The sequence below is a fragment of the Cornus florida genome, unplaced genomic scaffold, assembly GCF_030987335.1.
Source record: "Cornus florida cultivar Cherokee Brave unplaced genomic scaffold, ASM3098733v1 CherokeeBrave_3.0.0_Hap2_Chr04, whole genome shotgun sequence".
NCBI classification, from domain to species: domain Eukaryota; kingdom Viridiplantae; phylum Streptophyta; class Magnoliopsida; order Cornales; family Cornaceae; genus Cornus; species Cornus florida.
This window is the reverse complement of record NW_026775574.1, coordinates 60,870,565-60,897,914: the sequence shown is the minus strand read 5'-3', so window position 1 is coordinate 60,897,914 and position 27,350 is coordinate 60,870,565. Positions and strand designations below refer to the sequence as shown.

Here is a 27,350-nt window from a genome sequence, read left to right as displayed (position 1 = left end):
TACTTTTTTAAATTTTGATGTATGCACATATTCGTATCGACTTCATATCCGGTGTCCGCGCCAATATTGCTACGTAAATATATAATGTGTCATATGAGAAAAATGTAGTCTGAATGAGACAACTTGTTATGTTTTTGTGGCCTCTAACTACCCCTTAATCTGGACATTCATATTTTTTTTTTATCCAGCATCGACAATAAATGAGGTCACCCACTTGGTAATTTTTCCTTTCTAAGTTTCACAGGCTTTCAAAATTATATAATTCTTGATCATAGCTAAATAGTTTGATGAAAAAATTATTATCAAGCCTTTTTCTCATTGAAACGTCAATAAGTCCCACGAAGAAAAATTTAAGACTAAATAAATCATACTTTTGATATATAATCTATTTTATGTATATATATATTCATTTAAATTTTAGTTTCTTAATTATATTGTATAATAAAAAATAATTCATTTGCTTTGTACCTTCTTTTGTCGTTTCTAATCATAAGCTCTCTCTCTGTGCAATCCCTAATCTTTATCCACCAAAGATATAAATTAATTTCTCCTCTCACCTGAATGATCTTCTCAATATTTCACTGTTGCATTTGCCACCATAAAAATTGGATCTTAAAATTAGAATATAAAATAAAAAATACTTAAATTTTTTAATTAAAATTTCTCAATATTTCTCTTTTGCATTTGCCACCATAAAATCGGATCTGAAAATTAGAATATAAAATAAAAAATACTTAAATTTTTTAATTAAAATTTCTTAAATTTTAATTTTAATGAGCCCATCTTGTGTTCCCTAACATAGATTATTTTTATAAAAAAAAGATAAAAATTAGTAAAAATAATTATATGGATTGTAGACTGAATTTGATCTTTTGTCTACTTTTGATATTATAACTTTTTACGAAAACACTCAATATATACATTATCTCATTTCAAAATTATCACAATCTTTTTTTACACGCTTAAACTATCGTGTATGTTGCCCTTTTAAATTTAAATGTATATAATAATACATATACATATTGAAATTTATATTTTTAAATTTTCTTTACATACGTGGAGTTTGCGTTCTTTTATACCTTAATTTGACTCCCTTTGTAAATATCTTTATGACTCTTTAATTTTCTTTGTATTTTTCAATTTGGCGTGTTAAACATAATATAGAGTTGCACATTGAAACAATTTTATTTATTTATTTTTTTTTTTTTTGTGGTTGAATATTTTTGTAAGTGAATTTTGTTGAGCATTGAACTCCACATTCTATTTTGTTAAAATATTTGAGAAAAAATTCAACCTCCAATTTTGAACAAAACATGATTAAAGCAAACAAAGAAAGCAAAAGGCTTTGTCTCTTTTTCTCTGACATCTTCTTGTCATGGAAACTATCCACAAGATTCATCTATTCGAAACTTCCATTTCTGTTGGACTGTACACACAAAAATTCCTTATGGTTTCCTTTGGTTAGATAAAATCACCGAGAAAAGAAAAAATAAATAAATAATTTTAAAATTTTTTAGGAGTTTGATTAGATAAAAAATGAAAATTTTTGAAAAATTAAAATTCTCATTATTCTCTAAAACGTTTGAGAAATTTTATTTTCACGTGAAAGTAATATTTTTTTTATTTTGTGTTCTTATTTTACCTAACAATTTCATTGTATTATTTTACACAACAATTTTATTATATATATATATTTTTTACTAAGTTTCAAAGTATTGTAGTCCAATTAAAACTTTATCAGTGATAGGATTTTAATTATTTTGTATCATATATGAATGAAATAAATAGTAGTTTACAAGGTTTAAATTAATTAAATATTCTATCATTTTTTTATATACATACTATGAATTAATATTTTATTGTTTTATCATTTTTATAAAATAAAGACAATTTAGGTATCTAAACTATAACATAATATTTTCCTACAATTTTCTTAAAATAAATTCTCATCTAACCAAATACATACTAAAAAATAAAAAAATAAAAAAATTCATTTACTTCACTTTTCTTTTCATTTTTCATTTTCTTTATTTTCTTGCTATTTTCATCTAACCAAAAGAGCATAAGAAAAGTGTCAAATACAAATAATAATAATAATAATAATAATAAATTAGAAGATTTAAAAATCTTTTGTGTCTTCATCTTTCCACTAAGTTTCATTGTAAAGGGACTCTCTAAGCATAAATATATATATACACACACACACTACTTGGATAACGTGTTATAACTTCTTTTCTAATTTTAAGGTTTACACATGATAATTTGAACGCTAAAATTTTGAATTTTTCTGAGCTACTCTCAAATGATTTTTTTGATGCACGTAAAATAAAAGGCTTTCATATGCTCATAAATAAATTATGGAGTATTTTTAACTAGGCAAAAAAATTATTATAGAGTATTTTAAGACACTGACAGTGGACGCCAACATCATTTACTAAAAAAATTTCACACTTTTTCACATTAAAATCTTCGTAGAATTATTGAATCAATTTTAATGAGAGTGTAAACTTGAAAGAGGTCAAATTTCTCTTTACTATGTGCAACCTTTACAATTAGAGATCCAAATTGTGTGGAGACCAATAATGCAAAAGCAAATCCAAAAAAACTGACACAGATGGGGGACTTGTGACTGTATCATCTCTTTTATATATATTTGTTTAAATTTCAGTTGCTTAATTATATTGTATTATGAGTTTAAATAATTATTAATGTAATTTAAATTCAACTAAAAAATTCTTGTGTTTAATACACGCTTTTAATAAAAGAAAAATTAATTATTTTATAAAAAATAATAAAATGTATTGTCATTCATTTTATTCAAATTTTATTTCTAATTTTGTATAAATACATATATGAAAGTTTGAATTTAAATTTTATATCTAATATTCTAGCAAAAGTATATATATATATATTATTTAATGCGGGTAAAAACAAAAGGTAATTAATTTAAAAAAAATTAAAGAAAATGGAGGAGAGTATCCAGCTATTGGAGATCCAAATTGTGCGGAGACCATTGATGCAAAAGCAAATCCACCAATCGAGTTCATTTGTTTTGTCCTTCTTTTGTCGGTTATAATCATACTACACACTCACTCTCTCTCTCTCTCTCTCTCTCTCTCATACTCATCTAAAATATCTCACCTCAATCATTCATCTCAATATTTCATTATTCCATTTGCCATCCTAAAATCGGATCTTAAAATTAGAATAAAGAAATTTTAATTTAATTTTTTAAAATTTTAATTTTAATGTGCCCATCCAGTGTTTTCCTAACATAGATTATTTCTATTAAATAAATAAATAAACAATAGTATAATAAATAATAGTATCTTTTATATAGAACATAGACTGAATTTGGAGACCAATTATGATATTATAACTTTTTGTGAGAGATGAAATAAATAAATGTATTGTCTCTCTTTAAAAGAATAATGATTAAATGTATCTGGAGTGGTTGAGAATGATATCACTATGACGTCATTAAATATTATGAGGTTATTATAATGTTATCTTTTATTCATGTTAATTTAATCATATGTGTCCGACTTTAACTTTCTAGTCTTTTTAAACTTGGCATGGTACTTGTTTAAATTTAAATGATTATATTATTAGTAAGCTGTGTCAAAAGGTAATTATGAAAGAGTGAAGCATTTTTCTTTTCAGTATAAGCATAAGTACATAGACTTGCACATTGGGACAATTTTATATATTTTATTTTAATTTTTTGTAGTTGCATATTTTGCAAGTGAACTTTGTTGAACATTGTACTCAACATTCTATTTTGTTAAAATATTTGAGTAAAATTTCAATATTTAATTTCTAATAAAAACATAATTAAAGCAATCGGAAATATTTTTTTTGTGATCGAAGTTTTTAAAGAAGCACTTTAAATCAGTTATGATTTATTCATTCGAACATAAAATTATGATTTATGATGAGTCTTCTATTTTTTTGTAAGGGACTAATATTGTATTGGATAGTACCTATTTGTAACTTTATTGCATTTTTTAAAAAAATATTATTTTATTCTTTACTTTATATATTACAAGCCAAACTCCTAGCATTTTTGTTTTACTAGTTTTCTTCTTGTATTTGCCTTTTTCTAATTTGTTACCATTGTCTTGGGACATTTTCATGAAAGCTGCATTAGCAATAGCTTTTCCTAATTTGTCAATACATCCACACCAATTCGGCCATTTTTCTTCTTGTATTTGCCTTTTTCTAATTTGTTACCATTGTCTCGGGACATTTTCATGAAAACTACATTAGCAATAGCTTTTTCTAATTTGTCAATGCATCCACACCGATTCGGCCATTTTTCTTTAATAATGCAGTGACATGAAAATCACTTTGTTTTGTCTTTTCCTTTTCCTTTTTCTTTCTTTGTCGTTTGTAATCATTCTCTCTTTCGGCAACACTACGGCTAAGTTGTGCAGCGGGTTTGAAGGGAAATGATAACATTAATTATGGGGGAAGGGAAGGGAAGGAAAAAATAATTTTAATCCCCTACCGTGTCGGGTTGATTAATGAAAGAAAATAAAAGGAAGGGTAATAATCATGTTCAGAAAGAGGTAGGAAAGAAAAGGAAAGAAAATTATTTTCATAAAATTATTATTATACTCTTTAATATTTTAAATATATATATATATATATATATATATATATATATATATATATATATATATATTGTCTCCTGTTAAGGCCCAAAACTGATGGGCCACCAGAAAAGAAAGAAAATATTTTTAGGGCAAATTATTTCAGCCTCCATCTCGTTGTCGACTCTGAACTTGCCATCTCTCTCTCACTCTCTCTGCAACTGCAAACTATAAGAATCAGAAGTTCAAAACCCATATATTTCAGTTTATATATCTGTTTGCACGAATCAAAAGTTCAAAACCTATATCGGCATATCATTTTAGATTGTTCAAAAAATCAAAACCCGTATCTTTCAGTTTCCATCACCCGCTGTTTATTGCCGTTCGCAAGCTTCAGTCGTTGGCCCTTTGTCAGTCAACTCTCAAGCTTGCCCCCCTCTCTCTTTGCAACTGCTAACTTGTACGTATGGGTTTTATTTTATTTTATTTTTTTCTAAATCAACTAATCAAGGTTTGTAATTCTTGTTTTGCAAACTAAATTTACCTGTAATCAAGGGCAAATTTGGCACCAGAAATCACACACCAAGCCTCTCATTCCCTTTCTTTCCATTTCCTCCCATTTTTGGGAGGATTACAAAACTTACTGTTAAACCTATTTCTATCCCTCCAAAACCTTCCATTCCCTTTCCTTTCCTTCCAACTTTCAGCCCCAAACACGTTTTTTTATCACTCTCCATAACCTTTCTTTTCTTTTCCTCCCATTTCTACTCTACCAAACTGTGATACCCCCACTAAGTCCATAAACACAATTAATGTAACTACAGAAAAGCAAAATCAAATTTAAATAAATTAATTAATTCAAACAAACACAAACAATAAAAAAAATAATTCATTTAAGTAAAACAAAATAAATCACTATTCAATAAACAATTTGACACATAGAAACAAATTTAAATTTCAATCTTATCATTTTGAAAACTAGGGCTATTACACAAACTGAGCCTAAAGAAAATTTGTCCATGCATTCACACCCAATCCGTCTCTTCTAAGTTTGGCAATACGTGGTCGCGGGTCATAATTGTGTCGTGTTGATGAAAGAGTATTTTAATAAATAGTTTAATCTGAACATGACTCATTTAATATCCGTGTCAGAAACCATCAATCCTAACCCAACTTGTTTAATCAACGGATTATACGTATAACCCTTTTAATGACCTATTTACTGAAATAATATATATATATATATATATATATATATATAATTTAAATTAATAATAATAATTAATTAAAAATAAATAATAGAAAATTATAAGTTTCAATCCAATCAAATTACTAAATAGTCTCTAATTTATAAAAGAGTAAATTAAAAGACAAAAGTTTAGATACTTATTTTTCGAATTTAAATATAATTTTATTTATGAGATGTATAGTTAAACGGGTATAAACAGGTTGAATTACCTTAATAGAAACACGATATAATTAGTTAAACGGGTTGATCGTGTCGATCTGTTTATGACCCAAACCCGTTTAACTCGTGTAGTGTTGACTAGTTGTGTCAAAATTTGCCACCCGTTTAACTCGTGTAGTGTTGACTGGTTGTGTCAAAATTTACCACCCATATTATTCCACATGAATATATAAAAAAAATTATTTGTTTTGGCGTTACCTTAAAAAAAAAAAAAAAGAAAAAGTTACACCTCTAGAATAAATTCTCTTTTGACAACACTAAAAAGGGTACTAAAATAAATAAATAAATAAAAAGGGCAACAAAAACAAACCAAAATTATGTAATTTCAGAAGCTCCTCTTATAGTGGGAAATGGTGAAGATTCACTTTTGCTTATTCTAATACGGTTTCTATTTATCCTAATTTTCCATCGAAGCTAGTATGCTCTGACTTTGCCATTTTATAAACAAAACCTAAATTATATTTCGAAGAATTTCTTTTAAATTCATGTATTTACATGATCCAATATTCCAATATCTAAAAACTGACATTAAAAGGATTTTTATTATTATTTGTTTTAGTTAAAATCTGTATTATCTTGGTCACATAGAGTTACCAAGGCTTTAGTACAATTTCTATGATGCAGTGGCCTGTGATCCAGTGCCACGATAACTGACACGAAAAGCGTGTTACCTTTTTTCTTTGACATAATTTACTTTACCTTATGATGACTCTCTCCCTCTCTCTCTCTACCATCTGAATTTGCATCTCTCCCTCTCTCTCAATCTGCAATCCCTCAATCTCTATTCTCTCTCTCTACCATCTGAATTTGCATCTCTCTCTCAGAATCTGCAATCCCTCAATCTCACTGTCTGACATCTTCTGAATCTTCACTTTCCGTTCTTCTATTTTATTTGTCTCGGATCAGACTTGGAATATGCCAGAGGTATGTGTTTAATTTTCTTCTTTAGTTTCCTCAACAACTCTTTTTAACCTCTCTGTTTTTCTGGTGCTCCCATTTCCTGCTTTGTATTTTGCTCTCTTACATGCTTCTGATTTTCCCTCACTTACTCTGTCTCTCTCTTAGTTTTTGTGTTAAATGTGAATTAGGCTCTCTCTTAGACCTGAATTTGTGTCTCTCTTGTGAATCTTTACTTTTCTTTCCCCCCAAAAAAATAAAATAAAAAAATCTTCACTTTTGTTTGCCATTCAAAATCAAACTGTGTGTATTTGTCTTGAAGTCTCTTTCTTTAATTTCTTAGCTTTCTCGTTATTGAAAAACAAAACAAAAACAAAAACACATCCACTCTTGTTTGTTTTGAAGTCTCTTCCATTAATTTCTTAGCTTTTTCCTTATCTAAGAAACAGTTCGTAAGCTTTCTGAATTTCTGTTGGCAATTCTGTATTGCATCGTCTCCTTAGAGAGAGAAGAAAAAGAAACAAATTGAAAGTTGCTTGTGAATTCAAAATGGCCGACAATATTGCTAGTAATATTGTGGGAACGATGTTGGAGCCGATCAGAGACAGCTTGTACAAAATCATCAGGCGTCAATTTGGTTATTTGTTCCACTACAAGGAAAACATTAAAGATTTCGAAGATGAAGTTAATAAACTCAGAGACGCAATGACAAGTGTCCAAACAAGGGTGGATGCAGCATTGAACAATGCTGAAGTCGTTGAGGATAATGTTTCGAGGTGGCTGACCGAAGTGCAGAGCTCCTTGCATACGATGGAAGAAGTCAGCAACAGATTACAGCAAGGCACAGAAAATCTCAAGTGTATTGATGTATGCTCGCGGTACCAGTTGGGTAAGGAAGGAAAAAAGAAGCAGCCTCATGTTACCAAGCTTATAGAGGCTGGCAATTTTGACTCCGTTGGACACCGACCTCCTCTCACTGGTATTTGGCACAAAACATACAGCGTAAGAATTTTCAATCCAGGGAGTTGGTTTTTGAGAAGATCATGAAGGCACTTAAAGATGGTCGGAATTACAAGATTGGGATACATAGAATCCCAGGTGTTAGAAAAACAAGGATGATGAAGGAAGTTGCCCAACAAGCTGATAAAGATCAGCTTTTTGATGAGATTGCTGCGATAGTTTTCACCCAGAATCCAAATCTGAAAGAAATTCAACAGAAACTTGCAGAAGGTTTGAATTTGACATTAGATAAAGAATCTGAAGAAGCGAGGAAGGGTCTACTACTCAATAGATTAAAAGGTGGTAAGAAGATCCTTGTAATGATCGATGATATTTGGAATGATAAAATTAAGGTGGAGGATATAGGATTTCCGGTTACCAATGATCATGTCAAGGGTTGCAAAATTTTATTCACCTCTCAGCATCAAGATGTGTGTAAAGATATGGGGGTTCCTGAAAATGAAAATTTTCAAATTAGACTCTTATCGGAAGATGAAGCATGGTCCCTATTCGAGAAGAAGGTGGGAGATTCTATCAAACCTCATGATATGCGTCTTGTAGTGGAAGTGGTGTGTAAAGAATGTGCATGTTTGCCCTTTGGCAATACTTGCAGTTGGAGGAGCATTAAAGAATAAGACTAAGCATATATGGGAAGATGCACTTGAACATTTGAGAAATTCCACGGGAGAGAACATTGAAGGTATGTCAGCAAAACTCTATTCACCCATAGCGTTAAGCTACAACTATCTAGAGCTTGTTGATGCGAAGTTAATTTTTTTGCTTTGTTGTTTGTTCGGAGAAGATGCTGATATTTCTATAGATGACTTGGTGAGCTATGGATTTGGAATGAGGCTTCTCCGATGCGTGGATACAATGAAAACAGCTAGGAATAGAGCTCATACAATTGTCGATACCCTCAAGAGATATTCTCTGCTATTAGAAGGTAGAAACAAAAACTTCTTGAAAATGCACGATGTCATTCGAGATGTGGCTATATCAATTTCATCAAAAGAAGATGTCATGTATCTAGTGAAAGTAGGTGTGGAAAAGTGGCCGGAGGAGGATGAAAGTAAAAGATGCAGAGGAATCTCATTAAGGTTCAACAAGGATTTTGTGCTTCCCGTTCATTCAGAATGTCCGGAACTGCGCACGTTAATGCTGGAATGCGTCGGTGGTTTATCAAAAGTTCCGAGTAGCTTTCTTGAAGGGATGAAGAAGCTTGAAGTTTTACATTTGCGTGGCATGTGCATCTCGACAGTACCAATATCGTCACTTCAAAATCTTCGGATGTTACGGCTACACTACTGCAAATTGGTGAACCTAGCTTTTCTCAAGGAGTTACAAAAACCTGAGATACTAAGCATTCTAAATTTTTCTAATGTGGATATAGGAATGACTCTGGATATAGGAAAGTCGTCTAGTCTGCGCTCTTTGAATGTGATAGGCTTTGTCAATCTCCAAATCCTTCCAGGTGTCATATCAAGTCTATCCCACCTTGAGGAATTTCAAGTTACAAACTTTAGACAATGGGAGATTGAAGGCAATGCAAGCCTGGTTGAACTAAATTCATTGACTCGCTTAATCAGTTTACAAGTTGATGTGCCAAATGTCAAGTTACTGCCCATCAATGACCTCCTGTCTAAGTCGTTAATCAGATTTCAAATATCCATTGGCCAGGGATTACACTTTTATTGCTTTTGACCGCACTTCATCTAGAAAAAATTTGGCAACTGCAACAAAGATATTGAAACTAAAGGGAATTCCTTTGAAGAGGGAGCTTCACATTTTGATGGAGAAAGCTGAAGTGCTATGTTTAGAAGGACTGGAAATTTTAAAGAATGTGAGTCAGGACAGAGATGGAGAGGGGTTTCTAGACTTGAAGTTTCTTGGAGTTGAGTATTGTGAGGGGATAGAACATTTATTTGGCAGACCAAATTGGAATTCACAGACCATCGGATCACGTGTGTCTTGTTCTTTTAGTAAATTAAGTATTTTACAAGTATTCAAGTGTCCGTCGAGATATCTCTTCTCCGCAGCCGCAGCAAGAGGCCTTCTGCAACTCCAAGAATTAAAGATATGGAACTGTGAAAACTTGGAAGAAATAGTTGGAGATGACAATTAATGAAATCATGAATAATGTTTTTACTTTTCATCAATTAAAGAATATGAGGTTGGAGTATCTACCAAAACTGAGAAGCTTCAATGCCAATACGAAGAAGACGTCAGCTGAAGAATGCAATGTGTCCGGCCTTGCACAACTGTTTAATGATAAGGTACGCTCCGCATTATCTATCCACATTCCACACTAATCGTTTTTCTTTCAAAAGGAAGATCAAATACGTCGTCATATGAAGACACTTGAAACTTGTGATATATTTATTAATCAATTGTTCATAACACTGAGTCAACCAGCTAATCAATCTTGACTCTTCTTGTGTCATTTACTAAGTAAATTACCTTTTGAGTTGTCCGTCAATGGTTGAAGCAGACAAGAGTCCTTGTTCTCTTCAGCTCTCCTCAGAAGGTAAGGCAGAATTTGGTCTAGAGGTGCAAATGGCAAGTATTTGCTAACTTTGAAATGACAAAACATTCATGATCAAAATGATCGTAAACAAAACATGCTCATCATAACTAGACAAGCATTGAAATTTATTAATATCTATCTATTCTACCTTCACCGTTCAAAGTGAAAAACATAAGTTTGGTTAGAATCTCTATATATATATATATATTAATTATGAGAATTGAATTTGGTTAGACAATTTGGGGTTGATTGGTACTGAATTTTCCAGATCCGAAATTTGATGAAATAAGATGAATTGAAACGTTTGAATATCCAAACCAATATTTTTTTAAAAAAATTTCGGATTCCTAGAACAAATCAAGTAGAATATATGAACGAAAATATTAGAAACATACCTGAGATTGAATGAATTCTCCAGATCAAATTATTCCTACTTGAAAACTAACATATATTAAAATGTAATAAAATAACTATTTAATTTACAAACTCTTATCAAATGGATCTTGACATTATTTTGTATAAAGTGGTCTAAAGTGTCTTTTTCAATTAATAATAATTTATTTATTTATTATTATTATTATTATTTTTGTGTAACTTCACTTTCCTACGTCTTTGACCCGAGAATAGAGAACAAAGTTCAATGGGCACCTTTTTTGTTCATGACATTAACCATCTTCAACAAATTTTTTATTTATTTATTTTTTATATCATTTTTAGCTCTGCCGTGCGGGCAAAGCGCCACATTACCCACTTGTCAAAATCTCATCTTGCAAAGCAATCTAATACTAATATATTGTTGATAAATGAAAAAACATTTTAATGTTTATAATAGAGAGAACTTATCATAAATCTATCAGCATAAGGAAATTTAAAATTTAACTCTCAAAATTACTAAAAATAGAAAAAAAAAAAAAAAAAAAATTGCAAAATTACCTCCTCGTAATATAATTTGGATGGCTGGTTTTATTATCTTGATACACTTTTTTGTGCAATTTTAATTAAATTATGAATTTCATTTGTTTTTCTTAAAACAATATAATTATGTATTTAAATCCTTCAATTGTGCAAGCTTTTTCTAATCGTGTGTTTTGGTGAAACTTGTTATCTACAAATTCTTTCAATAAACAAAAACCATCAACACTATGACAGTTTTTGAAGTACAATATTTCTTTATTAAAATGTGATTTCAGATCATCAACACAACACTATTGACAGTTTTTTTGAAGTATAGTATTTCTTTTTTAAAATGTGATTTCAGATCATCAACATTAATAAATATGTTAAGTGCAATAATCTTAAAGCATCAACCCATAAAATTTTGAAGTACAATAAACTAAAAGCGTTCTTGATTTCATATCTTTTCATTTCAATTGAATTATTCCATTCTAGTAAGCCTAACATCTATTCTAACTAACCTTTTTTTGACCTTGATCTATTTTTCCTTAAAAAATGTTAATGAATTTCAATTAGATTTTCACTGAGCCTTTTGATTTCATATCTTTTCGCTTAATCAGTTAATGAATGTTGTGTTTTGGTGGCTTTTTGTTATTGCATCCACATGTCCTTGAAATCAGTAATAAACTTTTCCTTAAAAAATGTTAAACCATCCGTAATAAAAATAAAAGTTGAACGCTGTCCCAAATTTGCAATGTTTCCTTGCCGATACCTGAACAGTACTGAACCATTGCGGAACCTGAATTCTGTGGAGCTAAATACGGTAGATGCCCCCTTACAACCATTGCCAAATGAAATGGTAAGTTCATTAATTCCTATTACAGTTATGAGGAAACTATTATTCCAATTTTCTCTGGTGTTATTTGAAAATTTGCAAACCAATTTAAATCCATCTATTTATATACCAGAGCCTCAAAAATCAAAACCAGATAGAGCCTCAAATGAATGCCACTAGCTGCGAGCAGGATAGGGGGGTTTCTTTCCAACAACCTAATATGCAGTTATATATCTATAATTTGAGAAGAAATTGATGAATTTGTAGAGCATAAAAATGGAATTAGAACAGAAAATTAGAAGGTTCATTATTGCTTGGTTTGCTTTATTTTTTTTAATCAAAATATTGTGGAGATAAATACGGTGAGTGATTTCTGCGCGCAGGTTGAATTTCCTATCTTGGATAGATTGATACTGAGTGATGAGAGCATCTTCGAAGGTACATGCCATGTCCTTCCCTTTTGCAAAGTACCAAAATCCCTGGAGGTGCACAACTGCAGAAACTTAGTAAATGTTTATACCCTGCTACAGCGGTTTGAGACTACTCAATTGACACTGGTGGATTTACCTAAATTGGAGCGTAATTGGATAATGGAACCCCAGGGGCATCTGGTATTTCACAACCTAACAAAATTGACAGTAGAAAAATTGGGACTGAAGTGTCTATTCTCACTCTCAATGGCAAAAAGTCTCGCACAACTCAGGGATCTAAGAATTCAAAATTGTGGTGTGATGGAAGAAATACTTAAAAACCAAGGAGGAGGAGGAGGAGAAAATGCCACGGATGAAATTGAGTTCTCTCAGCTAGGGCATCTGATACTTTCATATCTACCAAACCTCACATGTTTTTGTCAGGCAAACAATGCTTTTAAATTCCCATCTTTGACGCGTGTTGATATAAACGTGTGTCCGGAATTGAAGACTTTCACGTCTGGATACTTAAGCACACCGGATATACTAGTATACAAAGATTGGAAGTTTAGTCGTGTAAGTGACCTTAATAATCATGTGCAACAATTTCCGAAAGGAAAGGTAACTACGAACATTTGCCTTTGTCCTTACTGGAAGACTTTACTTAGCCAATGCTTTCATTTAATTCGTTCACCTTCTGTTTAATTCAGGGAGTAGCAGTGGAGGATAATAATGATGCAGAAACAAGTTAAGAAGAGGGAGAAACCACGATGACCATATTCGCTAAATCAGTAAATAAGGTATTGACTGCTGCCTTCTTTTTTTTTTTTTTTTTTTTTTTTTTTTCTTTTTTTCGACATCTAGTAATTTTGTTTGGGTTGGGTAGATATATATTGGATAAGTTATGTTTGACCAATCAAAATATAACAATTCTGTTAGTTGAGATAAATTTAAATACTTAGAGTGTGACCTATTTAATTGAATAGTGTATTTTGATTGAGGAGCATAGTAATTATATACTTGAATTATTGAATATCTTCTCAAGATGTCCAATTTGTTTGTAGGATGTGAATTCTTTGTCATTTTTTTTTTCGTTTCAAATTGTTTCTTTTCTCGGTTTCAGATTTCCTATCTTGAAAAACATCTACAAATCTCTCTCCACAATTCAAAGCAAGTTCATCTTTTTGTAGCTTTTAGTCAAATTATTGACCCTAAGCTAATGCACAAGAAATCCTAATCCCTCTTAACCAATTGTTGATCCTTTTGCAAAATTGAAATTTCCTTCAGAGAAAGCCGAAAAAACGAGAGTAGAATTTCCTTAATATATTGCTGTAATGAGATACAATTTCTAGAACATTATAAATGTATTTGTAATTTATTATCTATCAATATTTAAGTTTTTGCTTATATTAATTTGTTTAAGTTTTTCTATTACATACATTCTCATTTTTCAACATTGCCGACCCCTCTGACTCTGCCACAGTGTGTTATATACGTATATATAATTTCATTAAATCAGTTATATTTTTTATTTTATTCTTACATAACCTGATATTGTTGGTGCTGATTGTAGTAGAATGGAAGAGGTTTTCAATTTATAACAATTCTCATTTGGGTATTCCAGCCCACAAAAAATAAAAGTTGTAGGAAGTGTTCGGATTAGAATAAAAGCACTTGACCATTTGGAACTTCATGTGCCTTAAAATTCATATGATTTAAAGAGACGTCGGTTTGATGATGATCCGTATAGCAAGTGGTGAGTAAAATTTAATATTTTTCATTTTTATGGGGAAAAAAACAGTAGTGGATGAGACAAATTCAAAATAGTGATGCTATCACTCATGGTGGCAATTGCAGTGGTGCCTTTGATGGTTGCGGTGGAGATGAAACTGAGATTTAAAGTACTTTAAAGGATCTTTCTCAGACACTTATATATATATATATACACTAGTAAAACAATAATTATATATATACAAGTAAAACAGTAAAACTGTACGTGAGTTGCACTTAAAATTAATTTTAAAATATTAATTAAATAATTATAAAATTTAAAACATAAAATTGACAGAAATATATAATTTTAAATTGAACTTTATAATAGGAATTCAATTATTGATAGGTGCATTTTCAAACTCATAAAACCATATCAAAATCAAGACTATTTTTTATTACAATCTACTAATATTTTACTTATTTATATATTATTTATAAAATTAGAAAAGATGGGAAGACTAAATAGGCTAAATTATTTATATTTTTTCATATAGTTCCTTTATATATTTTCTTGTCTAATTAGAAAGACTAAATTATTTATTTTCTATATATATTCCCTAATCTAATTAGATTTCCTTTTATTAAAAAAAAAAAACTCATAATAAATAGATAATTTGTGTTATTCTAAAAGGAAACTTACATACTGAACATATAAATTTATTATTAAAAAATAATATACTATTGCATGTGAGTAAAATTTAATTTAAAATCAATATTTAATAAAGTAATTAAATAATTATAAATTCTAAAATATCCATTAACATAAAATTGACACAAGGTAAAATAAAAATATAATTTTTAATTGAACTTTACAATAGAAATTTAATTATTGATAGATGTATTTTCAAACTCCTAAAATAATATCAAAATCAAAACTATGTTTTATTACAATTTATTAATATTTTATTTATTTATATATTAGAAAATTATTTATATATTATTTATAAAATTATAAAATATATGGAGACTATATAGACTAAATTATTTATAGTTTTTATATATTTCCTTGTTTAAATAGAGAGACTAAATTATTTATTTTCTTTATATATTTCCTTAACTAATTAGATTTACTTTTATTAAAAAAAAAAACCTCATAATAAATAGGTAATTTGAGTTTTATAAATAGGCTAAATTATTTATATTTTTTTACGTATTTTCTTGTCTAATTAGAAAGACTAAATTATTTATTTTCTTTATATACTTCCTTATCTAGTTAGATTTCCTTTTATTTAAAAAACTCATAATAAATAGGTAATATGAGTCTTATCGAAACTCTTCTAAACACATTATATTAATTTTAAAATAAAAAATGGATATTTATTCATTTATATATTAAAAAATTATTTATATATTATTTATAAAAGTAGAAAAGATGTGTAGACTAAATAGACTAAATTATTTATATATTTTTATATATTTCATTGTCTCATTAGAAAGACTAAATTATTTATTTATGTTTTTTTATATACTTCCTTAACTAATTAGATTTACTTTTTTTTTAAAAAAAACTCATAATAATTAAGTAATTTAAATTGTCTAAATAGACTAAATTATTTATAGATTTTTATATATTTCCTTGTATAATTAGAAAAACTAAATTATTTATTTTCTATATATATATTCTTATCTAATTAGATTTTCTTTTATTAAAAAAAAATCATAATAAATAGGTATTTTGACTTGTATAAAAAACTCATCTTCTAAGCACCTTATATTAATTTTAAAATAAAAACGGATAACAGACATGTAATTTGTGTTATTCTAAAATGAAACATACATACTGAACATATAAATTTATTATTAAAAATTAATGCATGGAAACAAATTAATGTACTAAAACTCATAATGATAAAAAATATATATTGTGGAAAAATAATTTTGCATTATTATTTATTATATATAAATAATATTATTAAAACTTATTATTTTTTGAAATAAAAATACTATAAAAAATTTAAATGAACTATAAATAAAAAATTAAATATAAAAATAATTTTGTATATAGAATTCTTAGTTTAAAGTTTTATGGGTAAATTTTGATATAGAATTGTTGTTATGTATTTATTGAAATAAATTATATATTTATTTCCCTAATTAGATTTCGTTTTACGGAATTTCTATATTTCATACTACTATATTATTATTATTAGTATTTCTCCTCTAATAAGATTTCCTTTTATTGAATTAAAATAATAATTTATTTAATATTATATATTTTTCTTGTCTAATTAACATTCTTTTTATTGAATTTTAGTAATTCAGTATTAAATTATTTTATATTTTCTTATGTAATTAGATTTCCTACTACTAATATTATTATTAGTATTTTCTACTACTATATTATTAAAAAAATCATATAATACTTATATTTTATTTTATAATTAGATTTTTATTTATTGAATTTTAGTATTTCCTACTACTATATTATTATGATTATTTTATTCTCTAATTAGATTTTTCTTTATTGAATTAAATAAATAATTTTTTTTTAATATTTTAAAATTCTTATTGAATTAGATTTTCTTTGATTGAATTTTAGTAGTTTGATTTTTTTTTTTTTTTTTAATTATATATTTCTGTAATGACCCGGATTTTTCGGAAATTTTTTTTCCGTTATCTTTTCCCTTCTGAGTTTGGTTTCTTGTCGATTAGTGTCATCTCGAGTGCTCTGAAATGATTTCTGAGACTCTTTTCTTTGGATTGACAATTACCTTTGAGAACCGAGTCATTTCCATATTTTCACTTTTTGGACCCTATTCATTTTTCGTCCTTTCCTTATTTCGTCTTTTTCCCTATTTTGTCTTTTCTCCGTTTGTCACTTTGTTGGCGTAACCACACTTCTTGTGTCCGGAGTTGGTTTTTGATTTCACGTACGTTCATCTTGAATGGTTTTCATGAAGTACGTATTTTTACTTTCGCAAGAAAGTATTCTGGTTACTCCCGGTGTTCATAGGGGTATGAATGCAAAGTTCTTTGGGAACTTTTTCCTTTCTTGGGGTGTTTTTCGTAAATATCTTTTGAAGATATTTTATTTCAGGAGTTTTTAAGAAAATATTTTTTGGAAGATATTTTCATTATGGGCCATTAGTGGAGTTTTCACTTTTTGGAGGGGCTATTGTGCAATTAATGAAAGTTATTGCTAAATGTCTTATTTTGAGCCTGGATTCTCGTATGGGATTCATTTTCACTTTTCGTCGAGTCGTGGACTCTTAGAATTCCCTTCTGGTCGATATTTTCCAGTTTCATGATTTTTGGCCCTAGTTTGCGCCAAACTTGTTTAGGGCATAACTTTCTACTTGGAACTCGATTTTCGACGTCGTTTCTTCCGTTATTCATATTTTCTCATTATGAATCTTTTTTGTTCACGGAGTTTTGCCGTTTGAGCGCGTCTATGCAAATTTGACTTTTCCGGATCCGGAGGAGCCCGTTCGGGGCACTTTTAGGGTTTTTCAATAAATAGGGTGTGAGAAGAAAATATCTTAGTTTTCTCTCTCTCTCCTCTCTTCTGGCCGGAATCCATGGCAGCCATGGCTGCCATCTTCTCTCTTCTCTTTTGGTTCACTTTTCCTTGATGAAAAGTCTTCGGCCTTAACGTTTATTATTCCTCTCGACGTGCTCTACCATTCCCCCTTATTAGAATTCAGTTTTGGCCATTTCTTGAGTTCGAGTTTGGATTCAAGTTGTGAATTTGATAGGGCTTCCTTGGGGGTTATGTTCACAGTGTTGTCCCCGACAAAACCTAGAAGTTTCGTCGGATTCAGAGCACATTCATTTTGGTGGGGATTTGAGATTTCATCTCAAATGGAGGTAGGGAATGTTTTAGGATTATTTGTGTGTTGTATTATGTATTTCTCATGATTATACAATCTATACGTATGCCTTGTATCAAATCTAGAAAGTTAGTAATATTTAATTCTTTGTATAAGATTAAATTTTCATGATAAGGTATAACTTGGATTTGAATTGTGGCATGCTAGAAAGCTTAGTTTTAATATTTTTATTAACATATATTTAATTGGAATTATTTGAATAAAAGTTGCATCTTTTATTTAATATTTTTCTTTGTGAAAGATTAATTCCCATGGCCATACTTTACATGAAATGGATATGTGTTATGCTTCTAAATTAAGTTTTGGTATGTTAGTGAACATACTTTAATTTGAGAGCATTTGGTTGAGTTTGAAAATTTAGAGACTTTAATTAGGAGAATTAATTAAAATCTATTTTGTGGTTTCATGGGCTTAATTAAGCGTTTGTGTGAATATATGTGATGACCATGATATGTCTTTTAACATATATTAAATTGAGACCATTTGAAAATGATTTGAAATCTAGAGAGTTTGATTATTTTGATGTAATTAAATTCTATCTTGTTTATCCATGGATTTAATCAAGTTTTAGGAGTTGCTTCTACTTTAAGATCATGGATTTAGACTTGTGGTGTATTCACTTGATTATGTTTTAATCATTGAAAAGCGTTGTTGTTAAATTTATATTCATAAGAATATGTTTCTAATATGAATATATTGTTGACTTGTGATTTCATAGCATTATGAATATGAAATGTTTATTATGCACAATTGAGAGTTATATTGCTAACTTGTTACTATGTAGTAATAATATGTATAGGTTGTGAACTTATTTGGTATATTTTGGATCCTCTTAGGACATTGTTGTTACATGTGACATGGCTAGAGTGTGACTCTAGTGCGGGAGGTATGAGTTCTCCCTAATTGAGATAGTGCGCACTTAGGGTGGTCTTCCCTACGGGTTAGTGCCTGGAATAACCATTGAGGTCTCGGCAGAATTCCGAGCGTGATATCCAAGTCTTCCACTATTTGTTTTCGCATTCAATTCCAAATTATCAATTATGTTTATATTGTGACTTGTTGGTTTGACTATTGGCGATTTGATGTTGTTAAGTACATACATATTAAATTGTTATATTTAATTGATTTCACACTTTTAGATTTCTAGTTGATAGTCTAGAGAATCTATGTTTTGATGTGTGGTATTAGATATTCCAATTACACTTTTAGATTTCATACATATTATTGCTTGGTTTGCTTTATTTTGTTAATCAGAATATTGTGGAGCTAAATACGGTGAGTGATTTCTGCGTGCAGGTTGAATTTCCTATCTTGGATAGATTAATACTGAGTGATGAGAGCATCACAGAAGATACTTGCCATGTCCTTCCCTTTTGCAAAGTAATAAGATCCCTGGAGGTGCGCAACTGCAGCAACTTAGTAAATGTTTCTACCCAGCTGCTACAGCGGTTTGAGAATATCCAAATGCTCACTCTACAATCTTGTTACTCATTGGAGGTTATCTTCAACCTTGAACGACTGCGGGTGTTTCACAGCCTAACATCTTTGACAGTTGAAAGATGCAACAGGCTGACGTATCTATTCTTACTCTCAATAACAAGAAGTCTCACACAACTCAGGGATCTAAGAATTGAATATTGTGATGTGATGGAAGAAATACTTAAAAATGAAGAACAAGATGCCACCGATGAAATTGTGTTCTCTCAGCTACGGTATCTGTGGCTTTCATGTCTACCAAACCTCACATGTTTTTGTCAGGCAAACAATGCTTTTAAATTCCCATCCTTGATCCATGTTGATATAAAATACTGTCGGAAATTGAAGACTTTCACATCTGGATACTTAAGCATACCGGATATAAAAGTATCCAGAAATTGGAAGTCAAGTCGTGTAAGTGACCTTAATAATCGTATGCAACAATTTCTGAAAGGAAAGGTAACTACGTACATTTGCTTTTGTCCTTAGCAGAAGACATCACTTGGTTAATACTTTTCATTTAATTTATATTATTTTGGATAAGTTTTTCTATTATATACATTCTCATTTTTCAACATTGTCTACCCCTCTGACTCTGCCACCGTGTATTATATAAGTATATATAATTTCATTAAATCAGTTATATTTTATTTTATTATTTCATGAATATCTTACATAACCTTACATGTTTTTGTCAAGCAAACAATACTTTTAAATTCCCATCCTAGACAACCGTTAAAATACACGAGTGTCCGGAATTGAAAACTTTCACATTTGGATACATAAGCACACTGGATGCACAAATAAGCATAAATTTTAGGTCAAGTCGTGTAGGTGACCTTAATAATCATGTGCAGCAATCTCGGAAAGGAAAGGTAACTACATACACGTGCCTTTGTCCTTATTACAAGACATCACTTAGCTAATGCTTTTCATTTAATTCGTTCACCTTCTGTTTAATTCAGGGACTAGTGGTGGTGGATAATAATGATGAAGAAATAAGTTAAAAAGGGCGAAACCACGATTACCATATTCCACTAAATCAGTAAATAAGGTACCGACTATTGCCTTTTCTTTTTCTTTACGTTTTTTTTTTTTTTTTTCCTTCGACGTCTAGTAATTTTGTTTGGGTTGAGTAGATGTATATTGGATAAGTTATGTTTGACCAATTAAAATATAACAATTCAGTTAGTTGAGATAAATTTAAATACTTAGAGTGTGATCTATTTAATTGAATAGTGTATTTTGATTGAAGAGCATAGTAATTATATACTCGAATTATTGAATATCTTCTCAAGATGTCCAATTTGTTTGTAGGATGTGAATTCTTTGTCATTTTTTTTTTTTTTTTTTTCGTTTCAAATTGTTTCGAAAAGCATCTACAAATCTCTCTCCACAATTCAAAGTAAGTTCATCTTTTTGTAGCTTTTAGTCAAATTATTGACCCTAAACTAATGCACAAGAAATCCTAATCCCTCTTCACCGATTGTTGATCCTTTTGCATAATTGAAATTTCCTTAAAAAAAAAAGCGGAAAAAACGAGAGTAGAATTTCCTTAATATATTGTTGTAAGGAGATACAATTTCTAGAAAATTATAAATGTATTTGTAATTTATTATCTATCAATATTTAAGTTTTTGCTTATATTATTTTGGTTTTTCTATTACATACATTCTCATTTTTCAACATTGTCTACCCCTCTGACTCTGCCACCGTGTGTTATATACGTATATATAATTTCATTAAATCAGTTATATTTTTTATATTATTCTTTCATGTATATCTTACATAACCTTGATATTGGTTTTCAATTTATAACAATTCTCATTTGGGTATTCCAGCCCACAAAAATAAAAGATGCAGAAGTGTTCGGATTAGAATAAAAGCACTAGACCATTTGGAACTTTATGTACCTTAAGGTTCATATGATTTAAAGAGAGGTCGGTTTGATGATGATCCGTATAGCAAGTGGCCAGTAAAATTTAATATTTTTCATTTTTATGGGGAAAAAATGTAATGGATGAAACAAATTCAAAATAGTGATGCTATCACTAATGGTGGCAATTGCAGTGGTGCCTTTGATGGTTGTGGTGGAGATGAAACCGAGATTTTAAAATACTTTAAAGGCTCTTTCTCAGACTTATATATATATACTAGTAAAACAGTAATTATATATAAACAAGTAAAACAGTAAAACTGTACGAGAGTTGCACTTTAAATTAATATTTAAAATATTAATTAAATAATTATAAAATTTAAAACATAAAATTGACAGAAATATATAATTTTAAATTGAACTTTACAATAGGACTAGGGATGTCAATTTTTACCGCCCCACCAGGGCTCCGTTCTGTCTCGCCCCGTTAATAACGGATATAGGAACACTTTTTATACCGTTAGGCGGGCATAGATATAAATTTTATACCCGTCGCAGGTCACGGGGCAGGTAAGGGTTCAATATACATATCCTAGGGGCCTCGCCCCGCCCCGCTAAGCATATAACTATATTTAATATATATATATATATATATAACTTATTTTAGCGGTTTACCTAGTTATCCATATCTTACAATCCTAATTTAGGATGTAAATTTAGTATTAAATTTGCTTTTATTTTGGTTATTGTGCAAGTTAGAGCTTAGAATTTCTTGTAATTTGGTTATATTAAATTTTTATTTTTGTTTATTATGTTCTCTGAATTATGTTATATGCATGTTATTTTTTTATTTTATTTTTGTTAGGATACATAATTTCATTTATGTTGTGACATTCCCAAACTTTCCACATTTACATAACAGGAGCTTAAGTTCCAAAAAGTGGGAAAAAAAAAAAAAAAATTTGTTAGCGGGGCGGGTACCTGGACATAGTATTTCCCAACGGGGCTGGGTTGGACATGAAAATCCAACCCGTCGCGGGTCTCAGGGCGGGCATAGACTTAACAAAAATTTAAAGGGGCGGAGCAGGATTTAGGGAAACCCGTTCCAAACCCGCCACGTTGCCATCCCTAAATAGGACTTCAATTATTGATAGGTGCATTTTCAAACTCCTAAAACAATATCAAAATCAAGACTATTTTTATTACAATTTACTAATATTTTACTCATTTATATATTATTTATAAAATTAGAAAAGATATGAAGACTAAATAGACTAAATTATTTAAATTTTTTTATACAGTTCCTTTATATATTTTCTTGTCTAACTAGAAAAACTAAATTATTTATTTTCTATATATATTTCCTTACCTAATTAGATTTCTTTTTATTAAAAAAAAAAAACTCATAATAAATAGGTAATTTGTGTTATTCTAAAAGAAAACCTACATACCAAACATATAAATTTATTATTAAAAAATAATATATTATTGCGTGTGAGTAAAATTTAATCTAAAATCAATATTTAATAAAGTAATTGAATAATTATAAATTCTAAAATATCCATTAACATAAAATTGACACAAGGTAAAATAAAATATAATTTTTAATTAAACTTTACAATAGGAATTCAATTATTGATAGATGTATTTTCAAACTCCTAAAATAATATCAAAATCAAAACTATATTTTATTACAATTTACAAATATTTTATTTATTTATATATTATAAAATTATTTATATATTATTTATAAAATTAGAAAATATGTGGAGACTATATAGACTAAATTATTTATAGTTTTTATATATTTCCTTGTCTAATTAGAAAGACTAAATTATTATTTTTCCTTATATATGTTCTTATCTAATTAGAAAGACTAAATTATTTATTTTCTTTATATATTTCCTTATCTAATTAGATTTCCTTTTATTTAAAAAAACTCATAATAAATAGGTAATATGAGTTTTATAGAAACTCTTCTAAACACCTTATATTAATATTAAAATAAAAATAGATATCTATTCATTTATATATTAGAAAATTATTTATATATAATTAATAAAATTAGAAAAGATGTGGAGACTAAATAGACTAAATTATTTATATTTTTATATATATATTTCCTTGTCTAATTAGAAAGACTAAATTATTTATTTTCTTTATATATTTCCTTAACTAAGTAGATTTACTTTTATTTAAAAAACTCATAATAAATAGGTAATTTAAGTTTTATAAATAGACTAAATTATTCATATTTTTTTATATAGTTCCTTGTATAATTAGAAAGACTAAATTATTTATTTTCTATATATATATTTCCTTATCTAATTAGATTTCCTATTATTAAAAAAAAAATCATAAAAAATAAGTAATTTGAGTTGTATAGAAAACTTATCTTCTAAACACCTTATATTAATTTTAAAATAAAAACAGATAAAAGATAGGTAATTTGTGTTATTCTAAAAGGAAACATACATACGGAACATATAAATTTATTATTAAAAATTAATGTACAGAAACAAATTAATGCACTGAAACACATTAATGTACTGAAACTCAGAATGATAAAAAATTTATATTCTAGAAGAATGATTTTGCATTATTATATATTATACATAAATAATAGTACTAAAACATATTATTTTTTGAAATAAAAATATTATAACAATTTAAAATGAACTATAAATAAAAAGTTAAATATAAAAATAATTTTGTGTATAGAATTCTTAGTTTAAATTTATTAGTATATTTTGATATAGAATTGTTGTTATGTATTTATTAAAATAAATTATATATTTTTTACCCTAATTAGATTTCGTTTTACTGAATTTCAATATTTCATACTACTATATTATTATTCTCCTCTAATTAGATTTCCTTTTATTGAATTAAATAAATAATTTTTTTAATATTTTACTATATTAATATTTTACTTCTCTAATTAATATTCTTTTTATTGAATTTTAGTAATTCCGTTTTAAAATTTTTTATATGTTCTTATGTAATTAGATTTCCTACTACTAATATTATTATTAGTAGTATTTTCTACTACTATATTATTAAATAAATCATATAATACTTATATTTTATTTTTTAATTTGATTTTTATTTATTGAATTTTAGTATCTCCTACTGCTATATTATTATTAGTATTTTATTCTCTAATTATATTTTCCTTTATTGAATTAAATAAATAATTTTTTAATATTTTAAATTTCTTATTGAATTAGATTTTCTTTGATTGAATTTTAGTAGTTTAATTTTTTTAATATTATAAAATTCTTTCTCTAATTAGATTTATCTATATCTATATATTTTCTTCTCTAATTAAAAATAAAACACTATAATGATTTAAAATAAAATAAAACACTACAATGATTTAATAAGATTTTCATAATTATTGCTACTTAGCTCGGTGAAGATTACCAACTTCACCTCGTTCAATATAAAAAAAAAAAAAAAACAATAAAAAACTCGTGCTTAAACAAATATATATTTATAGGTGAATTATTAATATAACTTGAGTTTTTATATAGTGTATCATTGTACTGTTGTGATTGTAGGGTGAGAATCGTTTTTACATGAGCTGCATGATTAATAATAATTTTTTTTTAGCATTACAATTGCAAAATCTAGACAATGAACACATAGAAATATTGATAGATAAGAAAGGTTAATAAAGTATATAAGACTATCAGAGAGTAAATTCTTTTAACATTAAAACTACAAAATTTATACAAGGAACAGACATTGAAAAATTAAAATCTACACACAGTATAGGAGAACATATATTGAAAAATTAAAATTTATACACAAGATAGGAGGGATTTGGTTTTAGGGGAAATAGGACGGCAAATTTTAGTTGTTTAAGAATTTATTTATAAGTAGAATTCGTGTTAAATTGAAAGTTAGAAAAGGAATTACGTTTCTCCATGTGGCAAATAAATTTTTTTTAAGGATGTGGACCAATAAAAAAATGAACATATTTTTTTTTCATTGCATATATACATCATCTATTTATTATTGGTCCACATCAACAGTGAGAGCAATATACATCCTCACTATTAAGGACATAAGTATTTTTTTTTTTTAATATTTTAATATTAAATATTCCCTTCTCAAATCACCTTTCCTTTTATATAATTAAATTTTATATATTAAAATATTTCCTTTTCTAATTAGGTTTTTCTTTTAATTAGGTAATTTGTTCTAGAGTTTTATATAACTTTAAGATTTGAAAATATATTAAATATTATATATTAAAGTGTTTTTATATTTTTTTTTTATATATTTTCTTGTCTAATTAGAAAGAGTAAATTATTTATTTTCTTTATATATTTTCTTTTTATATTTTCTTGTGTAATTAGAAAGACAAGAAAATATATTAAATTGAAAAACTAAATTATTTATTTTCTTTATATATTTCCTTGTCTAATTAGAAAGACAAGAAAATATATTAAATATTATATATTAAAGTGTTTCTTTTTTAATTAGGTAATTTGTGATAGAGTTTTATAGAAACTTTTTTTTTTTAACAAAAAAAAAAAAAAAAAAATCATTTAAGTTTTATAGAAACTCTTCTAAACCCCTTATATTAATTAAACAAATTAAAAATTCATAATAAATAAGTTATTTGATTTAGAGTTTTATAAAATCTCTTTTACAAACTCTATTAAGACTTATATGTTTCTTTTATATATTTTCCTGTCTAATTAGAGAGGGTAAATTATTTATTTTCTTTATATATTTTCTTGTCATTAGACAGACTAAATTATTTATTTTCTTTACATATTTTCTTATCTAATTAAATTTGTAATTAAAAAATATGGTACTGAAACACATTAATATACTGAAACTCTTTCTACTTTTAATAATAGTATATATATATATATATATATTTTTTTTTTTGTTCCTTTCTCAATAATTCATTGGTTATAGTTTCCATTTTCTGTTTCTGACCAATCAGCATCTACTATTTTCAGGTGCATCTAAATTCTTGTGGGACCAGTTTAAATCAATGGTAGCATTAAAAGTTGAAACTGGTAGCATTAATCAGAAAGTCTCAGAAATACAGAGTTGGTGGATCCAATCAAATGGGTTGTCTTACAATTGCTAGTATTTTGAATTACCAATTTGAAGAGGCATTGAATTATGACGTGCTTCCAACTTTGGAATTATAGTTCATTATTTATTTATTTTTTGTTTGTCATTTTTTTTTTATTATTATTTTTTGTTCTAACAAAGAACTCACCACCTGCAATGCTGTCGAGGAGATTAGTGCTTTCTTTCTTTCACTCCAAAGAGTAGAGGTGATATCATAAAACGGAAGCAAGAGTACTAGGAGCGCGAAAGCGGTAAAAATTTAAGTCAAGGAAGAGGGAATAACAGCGAAAGCGCGCGCAGAGCGCAAAAGTAAGAGCGGCACGGAGCGGCCTGTGACGGTGTCGAGGCCTATTCCTATATGCCAAACTAATATAGTGAATGTAGGTTCAAGAAAAGCCTTTTTGGGTCAAGTTTAAATTTATAAAAACCACTACTACCACTACTACTAACGTAGCAAGAGTGAGTAGGGATCGTCCCAAGGGATTAGAGGGCTACTAGTAATGGAAACAATGCTTAGGGTTAGTAGGTTGAGTGATCAAAGGTAGATTGTTTGGTTGATTAAACTACAATTGAGATTAAGCAAGCTCAATGTAAAACAAGTAATTAAAGGATAGAGTAAACAAGAGAGAGAGGTCTTGGGACTTAAAGATCACTACTAAACATCACCTTT

General features: G+C 28.1%; 1 protein-coding gene across 6 annotated transcripts; it reads left to right on the top strand.

The window, feature by feature from the left end:
• The first annotated feature begins 6,692 nt into the window (after positions 1-6,692).
• On the top strand, positions 6,693-26,927 carry LOC132303353 (uncharacterized). 6 transcript variants are annotated; one of them, XR_009481178.1, is made up of 7 exons: positions 6,703-8,659; positions 8,762-10,232; positions 12,596-13,243; positions 13,333-13,422; positions 19,522-20,576; positions 20,667-20,755; positions 26,560-26,927. XR_009481178.1 is itself a non-coding variant. In XM_059800588.1 (5 exons), the coding sequence occupies exons 1-4, from the start codon at positions 12,042-12,044 to the stop codon at positions 13,372-13,374; spliced, it is 831 nt and encodes a 276-aa protein (XP_059656571.1). In that variant the 5' UTR covers positions 10,247-12,041; the 3' UTR covers positions 13,375-13,422; positions 19,522-20,058. The 6 variants fall into 6 exon arrangements, 3 of the variants coding, with proteins under 3 accessions (XP_059656570.1, XP_059656571.1, XP_059656569.1); XR_009481176.1 differs by lacking the exons at positions 20,667-20,755; positions 26,560-26,927 and having other exon boundaries at positions 6,693-6,987; positions 7,464-10,232; positions 19,522-20,058; XM_059800588.1 differs by lacking the exons at positions 6,703-8,659; positions 8,762-10,232; positions 20,667-20,755; positions 26,560-26,927 and adding exons at positions 10,247-12,171; positions 12,226-12,236 and having other exon boundaries at positions 19,522-20,058.
• The last annotated feature ends 423 nt before the right edge of the window (positions 26,928-27,350 follow it).